The sequence below is a fragment of the Ochotona princeps genome, chromosome 2, assembly GCF_030435755.1.
Source record: "Ochotona princeps isolate mOchPri1 chromosome 2, mOchPri1.hap1, whole genome shotgun sequence".
Lineage (NCBI taxonomy): Eukaryota > Metazoa > Chordata > Mammalia > Lagomorpha > Ochotonidae > Ochotona > Ochotona princeps.
Genome location: NC_080833.1, coordinates 92,166,101 through 92,180,784, shown reverse-complemented (window position 1 = coordinate 92,180,784; position 14,684 = coordinate 92,166,101). Strand labels below are relative to the sequence as shown.

The following is a 14,684-nucleotide window of genomic DNA, read 5'->3' as shown; positions in this document are numbered from 1 at the left end:
TGAAATTCCAACTCCTTCTGTTAAGGCCACAATGAAGAGATTCCCAGCAATGGGCTACGTCTTCACAGGGTGTTGGTACCCAGGTTGCCACAGGCTCTCAGGGTGATGTGCTGAGGTGAGGAGGCCGGTCCGGTTCAGGGTGGGCACAGCCTCTCACAGGTCCATGTCCGGGCCCCCTGAGGATGTCTTCAGTGGCACCGAGTCAAAGCCATCAGCAGTTCTCTGCAAAAGATGGGGTGACAGGAGCTGGCTGCTGAGCAAGAGCAACTGTGGGGGACAAATGGGAGCCAGGAAAATAGGTGACCAGGAGGAACCTATTGGAGAACCGTTTGCAGCAGCTGGGAAATAGAGAAGAGACTATTCTTTCACTTCCGTCTGAGCCAGTCACAGCATAAGAAAAAACACCTTCAAAATACCCGGCTTTGTGTCTTGGATACCAGACAGAGGAGTCCTAGATAGATTCAAGGAAGGAGCCCCGGGTGGAACTGTTCTCCCATTAATAAATTAAACAAACAAAACAAAACAAAACAAAAAACCCAAGTTTCTAGGAAGGTGCCAAAGGTCTCACACTGGCAGGCTGGCAGATGAGCCTTCAGGGAGCAAGAATGTGAGCACCTAACCACCACCCTTTGGTCATCACCCTGCTGTCCTTCAGTACTCTCCTCCCTTCTCCCACGCTGCAGCCTGCAGCAGTCACTTGGATGCTCTCCCCTGGCCCAGCTCTCTGCTCATGGCCTGGTCCATGCTGTCTATGTTGCATTTATGAGCATCTTGCTCACCCACCTACACACCCAAGCCAGTGCCAACCTTCCCTCTGAGCCACTTACTTGCCACCGCAGTGGGCATCAGCTCACTCTCAGCTATGACTCAGCCCCAAGTCACCTAGGGGACAGCACCCTCCACTGGCTAAAACAGAAGCCTCACTCCCATCAGAAGTGAGAGCTCCTGTCTCCTCCCTCTCCAAAAAGACAACAACAAACAAGAGGAATAGCTAAATACTGTTTTGGGAACTAAAAAACTTCAACCAACTGTGGTGCAAACAGGGAGAAAAGCAGTCTGGTCACGAGCAGCCCTGGGCCCCAGGGTACAAGGTAGTGGTGGCAACACAGAAATCAGAAATCTGAATTTCCAACATGGGGAATTGAACACCTTGGAGTAGAGGACGGGGGAGCAGAATCTTGATTGTGGAACAGCCCAGGGCCATTCTGTGTCCAAGCCCCCAGGGATGGCCTCTGCACACCGGCCAGTCCCCCTACCTTGGAGGTAAACGATTTGATCTTCCCAAAGAGGGACTTCTTGCTGGTAAAGATGAGATCATCCTCCACATCCTCCCCTTCCATGATGGCACAGCTGTCGGCTGCAGGAAGGTCGCAGTCCTTGAGCGTGGCGTTCATCACCAGCTTGGAATACTTGTATTCTAGTCTGTGACACAGTGGAGGGGGCAGTGAAAAGGACACAGCATCAACATGTGGGGATGAATAGGGGGTGCAGAGAGGGGTCTGGCAATGGATACATCTTTCCCTCTCCTGGGTAAGGAAACTGAAACACGGGGAAAACAATATTCAGGCTGGGCATGCAGAAGGAATCCCAGTTCCCAGTTTGGGGATGTTTTCTCCTTAAGGTTGGCTGTTTCTGGGAGCACAAGTCTTGTTGGACATTTTAACATCATAAAATTGGGGCTGCCCTTTATAAAAAAAACAAACAACGATGACAACAACAACAAAAGAAAGATTGGGGTTGGTGCCATGGTGGAGTGGGCTAAACCTCCATCATGTGGTGTTGGCATCCCATATGGGCACTAGTTCGAGTCCCAGCAGTTCCACTTCTGTTCTAGCTCTCTGCTTATGGCTTGGGAACAATATCCCAAGTCCTTGGGACTCTGCACCCACATGGGAAACCTGTAAGAAGCTTCTAGCTCCTGGCTTTGGATCAGCTTAACTCCAGCCATTGCAGCTATTTGGAGAGTGAACCAGTAGAAGGAAGACCTCTCTCTATGTATCTCTTTCTCTCCCTGTAAATCTGCCTTTCAGATAAAAAAGATATCTTTTCTGTTTTTACATAATGACATCGGGTTGAGTCTGTTCTGCTTATCTAGTAGCCACAAGTAGACTATCCATGTGTCACTACCGCAATTCAGAACGCAGGATGACATGAGACATACATGGAACATGTGGCTCATCAGGCCTCTGGCCAGAGTCCCAAGGTCTGTGGCCAAGAGAAAAAAACCCCTTAATGGATATGTCTCTCTGGTCTGTGAGCCAACCAACTCTGTCCATTCTGACTTCAAGGCCCCACCATGTACTTTTGATTCTTCTTCCAGAAGTAGCAGGTCAAGACGGTGAGCAGGACAGCAGTACAGGTGCCAGCAGAGATGCCCACTTTGAGCCAGAAGTCGATGGTCTTGCAGATGGTGACCTTCTGCTCGGGCAGGGAGATGCCACCCGAGCAGATCCTTGGCTCGCGCCACACATAAGTAGTCTTCTGTTGGGGAGGAAGATGGAGAACTCAGGCTTCACATCCTCTTCTCTCCTGGGAAGCTCCCAGTCACAAGAGGACAACTTACCTGGATCCCAGCCACGCAGCTGCTGACAAAAGCATGGTAGTCAGCATCTGAGCACAGTGGGCAAGCAGCCACACTTTCCCACAGGAAGTGGAAGTTGCAGCCATCACAGGTCCCCTCAGAGCACATGCTGGCAAAGCAGAGATAAGCTGTGAGCTGTCACTGGCTGGGCTGCTATGGAGAGCCAGGGACCCGACTGGTCGGCTCATCAGCATTGCTCCAGCTGCTTCTTAGCACGGATTTTATTTCTGATTCTGATTGCCCTGGCTGATCCTGATGCCTTCCTTGCCTCCATGGGGCTCCCTACCCTCTGCCCTTTTCTATCTCTGCTAATTTCACATGAGTGCTCACAGAGGGGGGTGTGATCTAAGAGCTGGCATGGTTGCCCCATTGGCCCCTCAACAGCCCATGCTGTCCCCTCATGGACATGTGACATTTTGCACGAGCCCCTTTGATGCAGCTGCCTGGAGCTGGGATTGGAGTTCAGGTGGATTTCAAGTCCTGGACCTCGGCTGCATCCCAAGCTGTGGAGGTAACCAGAGCAAAGAAGGCGACACCACTGCTGGCTCAGGATGTCCTGCTTTGACGCCCTGTCTTCCCAGTCAGTCGGCTTTGGCAGCAGCGTTTCCCAAACTGTGTTTCTTGAGGCAATAGGACGTGAGCTGGTGTTACATGGGAGGTGAAAGGAGAGCATGGTGGTGGAGTCTTGCACTTGTATTAGTTCGGAAATTCTCAATTAGCACTCAGCTCTCTAATTCAGAGTTGGGTCTTTTAGTTGCAGAGATATTCCTAGGACCCCTAAATCTTTACCAATACTAATAATAGCCACGTACCATGGGAAGTCCTGAAGTCTCACCATAAACCCCAAGCCAGTTCTAGGTGGGATCTTAGGATGATATTGATTGTACAGGTAAGCCAAAAAGAGGACCAGGGGAGAAGGGAAATGTATTCCTGATGACATAGCCAGGAAGTAGAGGGGGCCGATGGATGTGTGGTTCTCAGCACAAGCTGTTAGGTGCCACAATGCCACCATAAGGGTCTGGCACAGGGAGGTAGGTTGAACTCTTCCTTCTGCCCATTGTTACCCTCTGAAGACTGAGGGTTTGGGCCCATGGCTATGCCCCCGGAGAGTCTATGGATCTCAAGCTATTTTCTCTTTGACCATTTTTCCATAAATCCTTACTCATAGCCTAAGAATAAGTCTGGAGCAGCGAGACTGTGGTTCTCAGTACCTCCATTCGTAGGGCTTACTTGGGCAGCGATAGAACTCCTGGGTTAGGCTTCAGCGGGTTGCACCTGACGCGAATGGTGGTTGCTCTTCCAGAACTGCAGGACTGGGTCACATCGTTAGATCTGCAGAGAGAGCCAGTGCCAGCCTACTCCCATTGAGGGAACCTGTTACTCAGCATGCCACTGGGGAGCCAGCCAAGTGCAATCAACATGGGCAGGCCTGAGGGCTGCAGCCTGAGACATAGGGAATACACAGGCCCACAGAGGGAGTAGGAGTTAGGGAGATCTAGCCAAAGGGAAACACATTGGCCTACAAAAGAAGGGCTGACACATACAGGGACCTCCGTAGGCTAAAAGGGAAGGTCCCTGTGGATTGTCCCAGCAACATCCAAGAAGCTGGGATCAGGGAACTCTGGGTCTTAGACGTCATGATCAGGCAGACCTCAGGTAGGTGGCTCTGGAGGCAGGTATGGAGCAGAGGTGGTGGTGCACTGCTAGGCTTCCCTTCCAGGGGCCTGGCCCCTGATCCTCACCTATAAAAGAAGATCACGTCTGGTATCCCTGTGGTCTCCGGATGGAACAGCTCAGCAGGAGAAGTGATCCCGTCCAAAGTCAAGTCTGTTGACACGCCTGCCGGATGAGACCTCCTGATTAGCCCATTAGTGATCAGCTGGCAGCCATTTCGGTTCTTTCAAAAAATGTCAACGTCCAACCTTACTTCTTGTTACATGCCCCCAAGTGACTCATGAAAAAGTGAACTTCATGAAGGCTTGTCAGAGGTCCCAGGGGCATTTGGCACCCAGCATGGGATAAAAAAGAGAGGTCAGGAGGTTGGGCCTCTCATTTGTAGCCTCTTACCACCCAGTCTGTTAGTTTCACTTACACACACACACAACACACATAAGTGAGTGCACATATACACACATACCTGTACATAGACACATGTACCCACATACACATACATACACATGTTCACATGCCCCTAAGCAGCTGAGTGACTCACCGATAAGTCGATCAGCCAGGCTAACAGGCTGTGAGGACACCCCAGCCTTGTAGCCTGTTACCTCCGGGGGAATGATGACTGCCTGGCAGATATAGGCTGAGATGGACTTGGAGAATCCTGACTCGCCATCGGGAATCCGGAGGTCGGTGACATTGTCCGAGCACACGGACATCTTCTTACCCTGGTGGGAATGCAAGGATGGGCAGAGGAAGTCCCTCAAAAGAACAGAGAATGGTATTTTTCACATCTAAAATTTCAGACTTGCAAATGCTATGTTGCGGTGGAAAGATTGATTCAAGATGGATTTAAATATGAAAAAGAAAGCTAAAAATAAGGTCTAGATGTCCTAGTTTTTGTAACTCTGGTCTTGGGGTCCCCAGCGGTTTTAAAGGTAAGGTGACAGAGAAGGGAAGATAGGCAGGGAGAAAGGCAGAGAGAGAGAGAGATCGCTATTATTTGGGCTATTTCCCCAGTAGCCACAATAGCATGGGTTAGGCCAACTCAAAGCCAGAATCCAGGAACTCTATCTGGATCTCCCCTGTGGGTGGTAGGAATCCCAGTTATTTGAACTGTCAGTCTCCGCCTCCTAGGAGCATTTAGCAGGAAGCTGGATCCGAAGCAGAACTGGAACTCAATCCAGACACTTCAGCATCGGATGTGGGTTTAACCTGCTGCACCACATCTTACTCCCCAGTGTTCTTGTTTCCTAGGAGTCACCAGGGAGCCCTAAGTGAGAACGGAAAGGATTTAAAGTTCTAACCCACCAGCCCATCATGTAAGCGCCCTTTCTTATCTATAGCAGTTTTCTAGACAGAAGGGGGAATATGTAACCAATCCCAGGAGCTAATGAGGTTTATTTGAACAGCTGGCCTAGCTGACAGTACTTCTCTGTTTCCCTCCACACTGTGATTCTACCACATTTCCAGCCAGAGATACCCAGCACAAAAAACAGAACCCACAACCAGCCCTGTTCCAGTCTTGCCAAAGGGCACTTGAAAGATGCATTGAGAAGGTTCCTTCTTCTCCAGCCTTTGATGGCCTTCGTCATGTCACCTCGAGAAGTTGGTGGGGTGGGAATTAAGGCTCTTTCCCTGAGCTTTTGTAAAGAGGAAATATTAAGATACTGTTCCTTCAAGTGTGTTAAACTGGGGTGGGTATTGTGGTGGCAGGTTAACTTGCTACTTAGGATGCCCGCAACCCACGTCACAGTGCCTGGGGTTGAGTCCTGACTCAGCTTGTGTTCCAGCTTCCTGCTAATGCACCTGGGAGGCAGCAGGTGATGGTTACAGCCCTTGGGTTCCTGGCACCCATGTGGAGACTCAGATGGAGCTCCTGGTTCATGGCTTTAGCCAGATCCAGTTCTAGCTCTTGCAGGCATTTGGGGGAGTGAACCAACAGATGGAAGATCTTTCTCATTCTGTCTCTCTGCCTTCCAAGTTAATAAAACTTGTTAAAAATGAGAAACAATGCTTAAATTGTGCTAATATAAAGTAATATTTTATATTCTATAATATATAATTATAATTTTAATGAAATATATTTTATAAATATGATATCAATAATAAAACAATATTTTATATAATATATTCATATTTTAAATATTATAATATACGCTAATATTATATTAGCATATAATGGTGATATAAATAATAGTGTTAATATAAAACTATTCGTTGAATATTTTAAACTTAAATGGAAGAAAATAGGATTTTCTGAGCCAGTGTGGTGGCTCCACAGGCTATACCTGTGCCTTTCAGTGCTGGCATCCCATTGGTTTTAATCTTGGCTAATTCATCTCTGACTCAGTCTGGGAAAATAGTGGAGAATGGCTCAGGTCCTTGGGCCCCTGAACCTATGTGGGAGACCTGGAAGTTCCTTGTTCCTGGTTTCAGATTGGCTCAGCTCCAGCCATTATGGTCATTTGTGGAGTGAACCAACAAACAAATGTCTCTCCTATCTGTAAATCTGTCTTTCAAATAAAAAATTACATATTTAAAAAGGGAAAAAGAAAAGAACATTTTCAGCATTATGAATTTTATTATATATATTTATATTTTTACAAATTTTCTTGTATTTTAAGTGGAATTAAAACTGGCATCTTTTTGGCTTTTTTTTTTCCTAGTTCAGGGAACTTGAGAGCAGAAGGAAGCGTTTACACTATGTTTTTGAACTGAGGAGCTATAGTGTGACAGTAACCATGTATGAAATCAATAAAGGGGGCTGATGTTAGCATAGTGGGTTAAGCTGGTGCCTACGAAGCCAACATCTCATATCAGAGTGTTATGGTCCCAGCTGGTTTGCTTTGGATCCAGCTCTCTGTTAAAGCACGCAGGAAAGTAGCAGAAGACAGCAAGTACTTGGTCCTTACCACCCAGTCCTGGCCATTGTGGCCATTTGTAGAGCAGACCAGTGGATGGAAGATCTCGTTCCCTGTCACTCTGCCTTTCAAATAAGCAGATCTCTTTTTTTTCCTTTAACTCTCAGAACATAGAAACTGTCTTTAATCAGTTTCATTTCCTGTTACTGATTAAGCATCACTTTGTTTTTAACAATTTATTTATTTCTATTGGAGAGGCAGATTTACACAGAGAAGGAGAGATGGAGAGGAAGATCTTCCATCTACTGGTTCACTTCTCAAGTGGCCTCAGCAGCCACGGCTTCACTTAAGCCTTTGAAAACTTCTAAACGCAGGTTAGAAAGGTCTATCTTGGATCGTTTATAGATTCCTTCATTTCTTCACATGCTCTCTGCCCTCACGCCATCTTCGCTCAGGCTGCAGAAGGGGCAGCTGGATGGTGTTCTGGCCCCACCTTCACACACAGTCACAGACTGAGTGCACAGGAGGTTCTCAGGAGGTTCTGCTTTCTGGCAAGTGAAACCAATTTACCACATTGTGCATTTGCTAATTGGTTTGTGGTAGCTTGGCCAAGAGCAGCAGGGGTGGCGTTACCCTTTTACACTTTTGCTTTTGGATTCTGGACCCCAAATGTCAGCCTGGAATGACGACATGCTTTTATCATCTTATAAAAGCCTTTTCTGCTAGTTTCAACAGAGACTAGCAAAGGAAGTGCAGCCCCCAGAAAAATTCACAATGCAATGATTACCAAGGATTGCTTTTTTTTTCCTTTATAAGGAGGAGGAAAGCTTCTTCCTGCATATTTTTACATTTAGTTGGTGGGGAGGGGTAGTGCTGTGGTACAGCATGTTCAACTGCTGCTTGCAACACTGGCATCGAATCCGGTTCCGTGCTAACGCACCTGGAAAAGCAGTGAAAGGTGACCCAAGAGCTTGGGCTCCTACCACCCACGTGGGAGACCCAGATGGAATACTAGATTCCTGGTTCAACCTGGCCCAGCCCTGGATGTTGAAGTCCTTCGGGGATGGAATTTCTCTCTCGTTTTTTCCCCCTCTCTCCCTCGGTGTGGTGTGTGTGTCCCTCCCACGGTTACTAGGCTTTTCAAATAAACATATCAATAATGAAAACAGCAGCCAACTTCCCTTTATGCGAAAAGGTTGGAATCTGAAGTATTTTGCAGTCTGGGGTTTTTTGGATTTGGGAATATTTACATAGACACTTCCATTCAGCACCATTAACCCAAAAGTTGCAAATCTGAAATGTCCAAACACCTGAATGTTTTTGCACTCTTTAGGGATGCTCACTGACATTCTGAGAAAATGAAAGACCAGGTGAGAAAAAAAATGAAAACCAAACATCTTGTTTGTTTATGATCTGGATGATTGGATATAAGGGGAGGAAGTCCTCAGAGAGAATAGGGGTTACCTTAAGAGCCCTCTGGGACCAACACTGTGGCATAGTGGGTAAAGCTTACCACACCAACAACCCGATTGAGGCCTGGCTACTCCACTTTCAATTCAGACTGCTGCTAACACACCTGGGAAGGCAGTGGAAAATGGCCCAAGTCCTTGGGTCCCTGCAACACACTTGGAACACATGGAAGAAGCTCCTGGCCCTCAGCTCTCAGCTCCTGTGGGTTGGTCCAGCTCTGGCCATTGCAGTCATTTGGGGAGTGAACCAGTGGATGACCACTCTCTCTCCCTCCCTCTACGCAAGCTCTGCCTTTTAAATAAGTAAATAAATCATTAAAAATAAAAATGCCTCTAACCGCCTCAGTCCACAAGATGTTTCTACGTTTCTTCCAGCTCTGCCTCTGGCACCAGACGTCCAGATGTTCCCTTTCCAACGCCCACACCACATCAACTTGCATGGCTCACCTCGTTTCCACACAGACTGACAGTGAAGTGATGGAAATACTTCAGTCCCTTGGATGTGAAGCTTGGCCCTCCCGCCAGGGTTTTGATGTCCCCCAAAGCCGAGAAGTTGTACTCCAAAATCCTGGATGGAGTGTGGCGGGAGAAGGTGCAGTTGTTGTAGCACAGTGACTGGATCTGATGGGGGTGAGACAGGAGAGGCTGGGTCAGGCCCATTATTTTTCCTCCAGGTGTTGGAGAACAGGATAGAATGGGAGTGGAGGAGGAGGAAGACAGGGCTGGGCTGGGCACTGAGACAGACACCAGTGGGACTTACAAACGTCTCTCCATTCAATTATGGGCATGTATGTGACAAGGAGACCATAATAATTTTTCACTGTCTCTTTTGGCCAAATGCTAAAACCTTGCCCCTGTGCCTAAGTTGTATAATGCCCCCTTAAGACGCAAAACAGCCTTTCCTATCTCCTAGCACAGGACGGTGAGCTAAATAGAAGAGTGTCGAGGACGACAGAAGGGAAGCTGCAGGTCCGTCCTCATTCTTTGGCCATTGAAAAATTACCAAAACCTGTCTCCCCTTTCTCAGCTTCTCTACAGGAAGCTCCAAAAGATGTTCTAGGGCCCGGCAGCGTGGCACAGCGGCTAAAGTCCTCGCCTTGAACGCCCCGGGATCCCGTATGGGCGCCAGTTCTGATCCCAGCTGCTCCACTTCCCATCCAGCTCCCTGCTTGTGGCCTGGGAAGGCAGTCGAGGACGGCCCAATGCATTGGGACCCTGCACCCGCGTGGGAAACCTGGAAGAGGTTCCTGGTTCCCGGCTTTGGATCGGCACAGCACCGGCCGTTGTGCCCACTTGGGGAGTGAGTCATTGGGCGGGAGATCTTCCTCTCTGTCTCTCCTCTCTGTATATCTGACTTTGTAATAAATAAATAAATCTTAAAAAAAAAAAGATAGATGATTTCTTTAGAAAGAATTATGTATATATATAAAAAAAAGATGTTCTAATACCCATACACCTGTTCCTTGCTCTGGTTTTGGGGAGGAAGGGTCATCTTTTCGCAGCACCATCACATAACTGTCATTCCCTCCCACAGTGGTAGAGGGTGCTCCAGGGGAAGAAGGTTGTGACTAACGGCCAGGGAGCCCCAAAAAAGGTTGTTCGGAAAAGCACCTAGGATGGAACCAGGTGCAGTGGTATAGCAGGCTGATTCTCCACCTTTAGCCAGTTTGAGTCCCAGTTATTCCACTTCCAGTCCAACTCCCTGCTTATGGCCTGAGAAAGTAGCAGAGCATGGCCCAAGTCCTTAGGCCTCTAGGCTCACACGGGAGACCCAGAAGAAGCTCCCAGCTATGGATTAGCCAAGCTCTGGCTGTTGCAATCATTTGGGGCATGAACCAGCAGAGGGAAGATCTCATTCCCTGTATCTGCCTCTTTTCTCTGTAACTCTTTCAAGTACATAAATAAATCTTAAAAAAAAAAAAAAAAAAGCACCTAGGACTAACAGAAGAACTTTCAGCCGCAAGTACATTTTCAACTGATGAATGTCCAGCAGTACTGTGCTTCTCTGCTCTGGAAAGGAATCTCTGTATCCATGCTGAGAGAGTAGTGCCCATTACTCTGCTGGCCCAGGAAAGGTCAGGTTATCCTCCCAAAGAAGAGGACAAATTCCCGCAGTAACAGGCTGGGCTGGACTCGGCTGAATTCAGACCATAAATCTCACGGTGTCTTTCCTTTGTGTCTCCACACAAACATCAAACGTACATAGAACCAGATGGCTCCCCAGGTCTCCCATACCCACCGATGGGATGGGTCTTGTATATGACCATGGCTGGGCCCTGGATGTCAAGCCCTGCTGGGGATACACTAGGAGGAAGGATTTGGGTACCAGCCCCTGGAAAGCCCCATACAGGACTTGGCACCTCCTGAAAGCATCCAAGTTTGGGATGCAGGGCACACTGCTGATACCTTGTTGCTCTGAGTCCCTGGGCCACAGGGCACACAGGCCTGGGCACCATAGGGCTGGTGGGCTTTCAGGATTGTGTTAGCAGGGCACAGGTGGCACGTTCCCGTATCTCGGTCGATGTAGTGACCAGCAGGACAAGAAGTGCAGGAAGAGCCCATGTCAGAGGCCTCCAGGGCACAGGGACGGCAGTAGGAGGCCACCCCATCCATAACATTGGTGATGTTGATGGAGTAGATCTTGGCAACATCGTTGGTATACATCCTGCCCTGGAGACAAGGAAACAAGAGGGGAGAAGGTGGAAGTCTCGGACAAGCAATGACCCAGCCCTCTGGAAACAGCAAAGCAGTTCTATTATTGTCCTTCAGAAAAATATGAAATGCATCCTAAACTCCAACAGTGCTGTTTGGGGTGCACTTGTGGTATCTTAAGAAAAAGACTGGATCATTTTAAGAACTATATAAAAAACATTAAGTACTGGGGCTGGCGTGGTAGCACAGCACATTAATCCTCCCCCCCTGTGGGGCCAGCATCCCATATGCACCGGGTCATGTTCCAGGTGCTCTACTTCTGATTCAGCTCCCTGCTCATGGCGTGGGAAAGCAGCAGAGAATGGCTCAGGTTCTTAGGTCCCTGTACCCATATGGGAGGCCCAGAAGCAACTCCTGATTCCCAGCTTCAAATCAACTCAGCTTTGGCCATTGTAGCTATTTGGGGAGTGAGCCAATGGATGAAACATCTCTCTCTGTCTCTCCTTCTCTCTCTGTCACTATGCCTTTCAAATAAAAAGAAATCTTTAAAAATATTAAAAAACAGTAAGTAACATGGAAACATGCAATAAATATGTACTGTAATATGAAAAAAGCCAGCTTTTTCCTTATAAGAGAAAAAATGCACTTGGAAAATTCATAGTGAATAAAGACTGTATAGAAGAAACTCCAGATATTAGCTAGGTTTTCTGTAAATAATAGGATTACATATTCTTCTTACATGTTGCTGTTAATTCTGAGTTTTCTGTCATGAACCTTGGTGGCTTTGGAGTAAGAAAACAAACCCAGAATTGCTGCTATTAAAAAGCAACAATAGGGCCCGGCGGCGTGGCCTAGCAGCTAAAGTCCTCGCCTTGAAAGCCCCGGGATCCCATATGGGCGCCGGTTCTAATCCCGGTAGCTCCACTTCCCATCCAGCTCCCTGCTTGTGGCCTGGGAAAGCAGTTGAGGACGGCCCAAAGCTTTGGGACCCTGCACCCGTGTGGGAGACCCGGAAGAGGTTCCTGGTTCCCAGCATCGGATCGGCGCACACCGGCTCGTTGCGGCTCACTTGGGGAGTGAAACATCGGATGGAAGATCTTCCTCTCTGTCTCTCCTCCTCTGTATATCTGGCTTTCCAATAATAATAAATCTTTAAAAAAAAAAAAAGCAACAATAGATGTGGCACCACACATGGCAGGAACTGCAACAAGGGCCTGGTTATTCCAGGGGTTTGTAGCATCATGTTCCTGGAAGCCCTTTGGACAACGCCAGGTGTGTCCCAGAGGCCCTGGCTTAGACAGTTGGCTGCTTACTTCCTTAGAATGCACTAGCCCTTGGGTTCTGAACTGCAGACCCATCATTCCCAGCCCCCCCAAGGAGGTCAATGCTGAGGTGAGCATCCTCTCGGGATGCGGAGGGACCCTGCTGGGAGTCAGGGGTCTGCCCAAGGGGTGGGGAGCTCACCGTCTCATGCAGCGTGGTCCTCTGGAAGGCCCAGGTGAAGCTCATGCTGGCGTTCTTCTCAATGGTATAGGTGTAGGACTGCTTGCCTTTGGAGCCTTTCCATGTTTCCACGGGAGTGTTGGTTCTGGAATTCATGCCCTGGGTCCGGGACAAACAAGGGAAGAAGGCATGATGGCTGCAGCGGAGAGGCTGAAACATGGCACCCTGTGCAAGAGTCCCTGACAACCAGTCCAGGTTCTTCCTTTATAGAATCACTGCAGGCAGGTATCAGTTACATTGATGCACCAATGGGGCAGATGAGGGCAATACCCCCTGCTCCCATCCCACCAACTGGAAGTCCTGTAGACAGCAAAGAAAGGAAGACGTACCACCATGAAGTAGAGTTCACAGTTCACAGTACAGATGGTTTCAAAGACAAACGTGATCCTGGCCACCTCTTTATTCTCTGTGTCTGCCATCACCGACTGTGGAGGCCTGTGGGGGCAGCAGCTAGAAGTCACTTCTAGGAGTGGGTGTCATGGCCATGGCTTGGGGCACAGCTATCCTGCACTGGAATGCCACAGTCCTGGCTACTCCCCTGCCAATCCAGCTTCCCACTCACACATCCTGGGAGACAGCAGATGACAGCTCAAGTGTTTGGGCTCCTGCCACTCATGTGGGAGATCCATGTGGGGTTCCAGGCTTCTGGCTTCATTTAGTCCAGCTGTAGCCAATGCGGGTATTTGAGGGAGTGGGTAGAAGATCTCCCTCTTTCTCCCAAGTAGATGAGAATAAATAGAAAGTCAGTTCTGGGGGCTAAGTGGTGCTTACTAAAGAGTCTGTTTATCAGTATGTGGGCTGCTGGGGACAGGAAAAGATTTTGCTCTGTGTTAGAGCCTGTGTCACATCCAGCTATGCTGTGTGACACTGACCTAGTGGCACCTTCCTTCATTGTACAATGAAGGGGTAGCAGCTTTATATGTTTTTCCCCATCAGCATGGTACAACCCAAGGGCCTAACAGACATGGAAGCACTGGGCCTAGTGTGATGGCTTAGTAGCTAAATCTTAGCCTTGCACGTGCTGAGATCCCATATGGGTACCAGTTCATATCTTGGCTGCTCCACTCACCATCAAGTTCCCTGCTTGTGACCTGGCAAAGCAGTTGGAGGATGGCCCAAAGCCTTGGAACCCTGCACCCACATGGGAGATGAAAAGGAACCTCCTGTATCCTGGCTTTATATCAGCTCAGTTCTGGCCATTGCGGCCAGTTGGGGAGTGAACCAGCAGATGGAAGATCTTTTTCTCTGTCTCTCCTCCTTGTACATCTGCCTTTCCAATTGAAAATCTTCCGTGCAATGGTTCACTCCCCAAGTGACCGCAACAGCCAGTGCTGAGCCGATCCAAAGCCAGGAGCCAGAAGCTCTTCCAGGTTTCCCACGTGGGTGCAGGGTCCCAAGGCTTTGGGCCATCCTCGACTGCTTTCCCAGGCCACAAGCAGGGAGATGGATGGGAAGCAGGGCCGCTGGGATTAGAACCGGCGCCCATATGGGATCCTGGCACATGCAAGGCGAGGACTTTGGCCACTACGCTATTGTGCTGGGCCCAAAAAATAAGTAAATCTTAAAAAACAAAACAAAACAAAACAAAAACTTCTCTGACCTTTGAGGAGGCAGTGTTTGAACAGTGCATGGTCCAGTGGTGGGGAGATGTTAGATGAGACAAGAGGACAGCAGGTGAATCAGTATGGGACAATGCAGAAAACCACAGAAGTACCCGTGTCAGTTGGTGAAGGCATTACTATGGCCTTTCTGAACAGATGCTGGAACTGAAATGAAATTCCTGGAAGCCCTCTCCTCTATAATATCCCAAAGCAGGTGGGATTTTTCTTCTTAAGATTTATTTATTTGAAAGGCAGAGTGATGCACAGAGAGAGGGAGAGATACAAGCGACAGAGAGATCCATCTGATGATTCACTCTCCAAACAGGCATGATGGTTGGGGCTGGGCCAG

At 48.5% G+C, this 14,684-nt stretch overlaps 1 protein-coding gene across 7 annotated transcripts in view; it reads right to left on the bottom strand.

Moving 5' to 3' along the window:
• The window catches only part of ELAPOR1 (endosome-lysosome associated apoptosis and autophagy regulator 1), an 85,140-nt gene continuing 70,456 nt past the window's right edge, over window positions 1–14,684 (bottom strand). For 5 of the 7 annotated variants that reach the window (XM_058659966.1, XM_058659953.1, XM_058659945.1 and 2 more), the window contains exons 13-23: window positions 13,064–13,169; window positions 12,696–12,833; window positions 10,986–11,249; window positions 9,027–9,200; window positions 4,794–4,974; window positions 4,324–4,420; window positions 3,812–3,913; window positions 2,564–2,690; window positions 2,303–2,481; window positions 1,257–1,422; window positions 1–267 (exon numbers count right to left, since the gene is read on the bottom strand). In XM_058659966.1, the coding sequence (XP_058515949.1) occupies window positions 154–267; window positions 1,257–1,422; window positions 2,303–2,481; window positions 2,564–2,690; window positions 3,812–3,913; window positions 4,324–4,420; window positions 4,794–4,974; window positions 9,027–9,200; window positions 10,986–11,249; window positions 12,696–12,833; window positions 13,064–13,169 (1,648 nt within the window). In that variant the 3' untranslated portion in view covers window positions 1–153. Of the gene's footprint in view, window positions 268–1,256; window positions 1,423–2,302; window positions 2,482–2,563; window positions 2,691–3,792; window positions 3,914–4,323; window positions 4,421–4,793; window positions 4,975–9,026; window positions 9,201–10,985; window positions 11,250–12,695; window positions 12,834–13,063; window positions 13,170–14,684 lie in introns of those variants that run through there. The other 2 variants (XM_004581981.3, XM_058659972.1) reach the window with 2 other exon arrangements.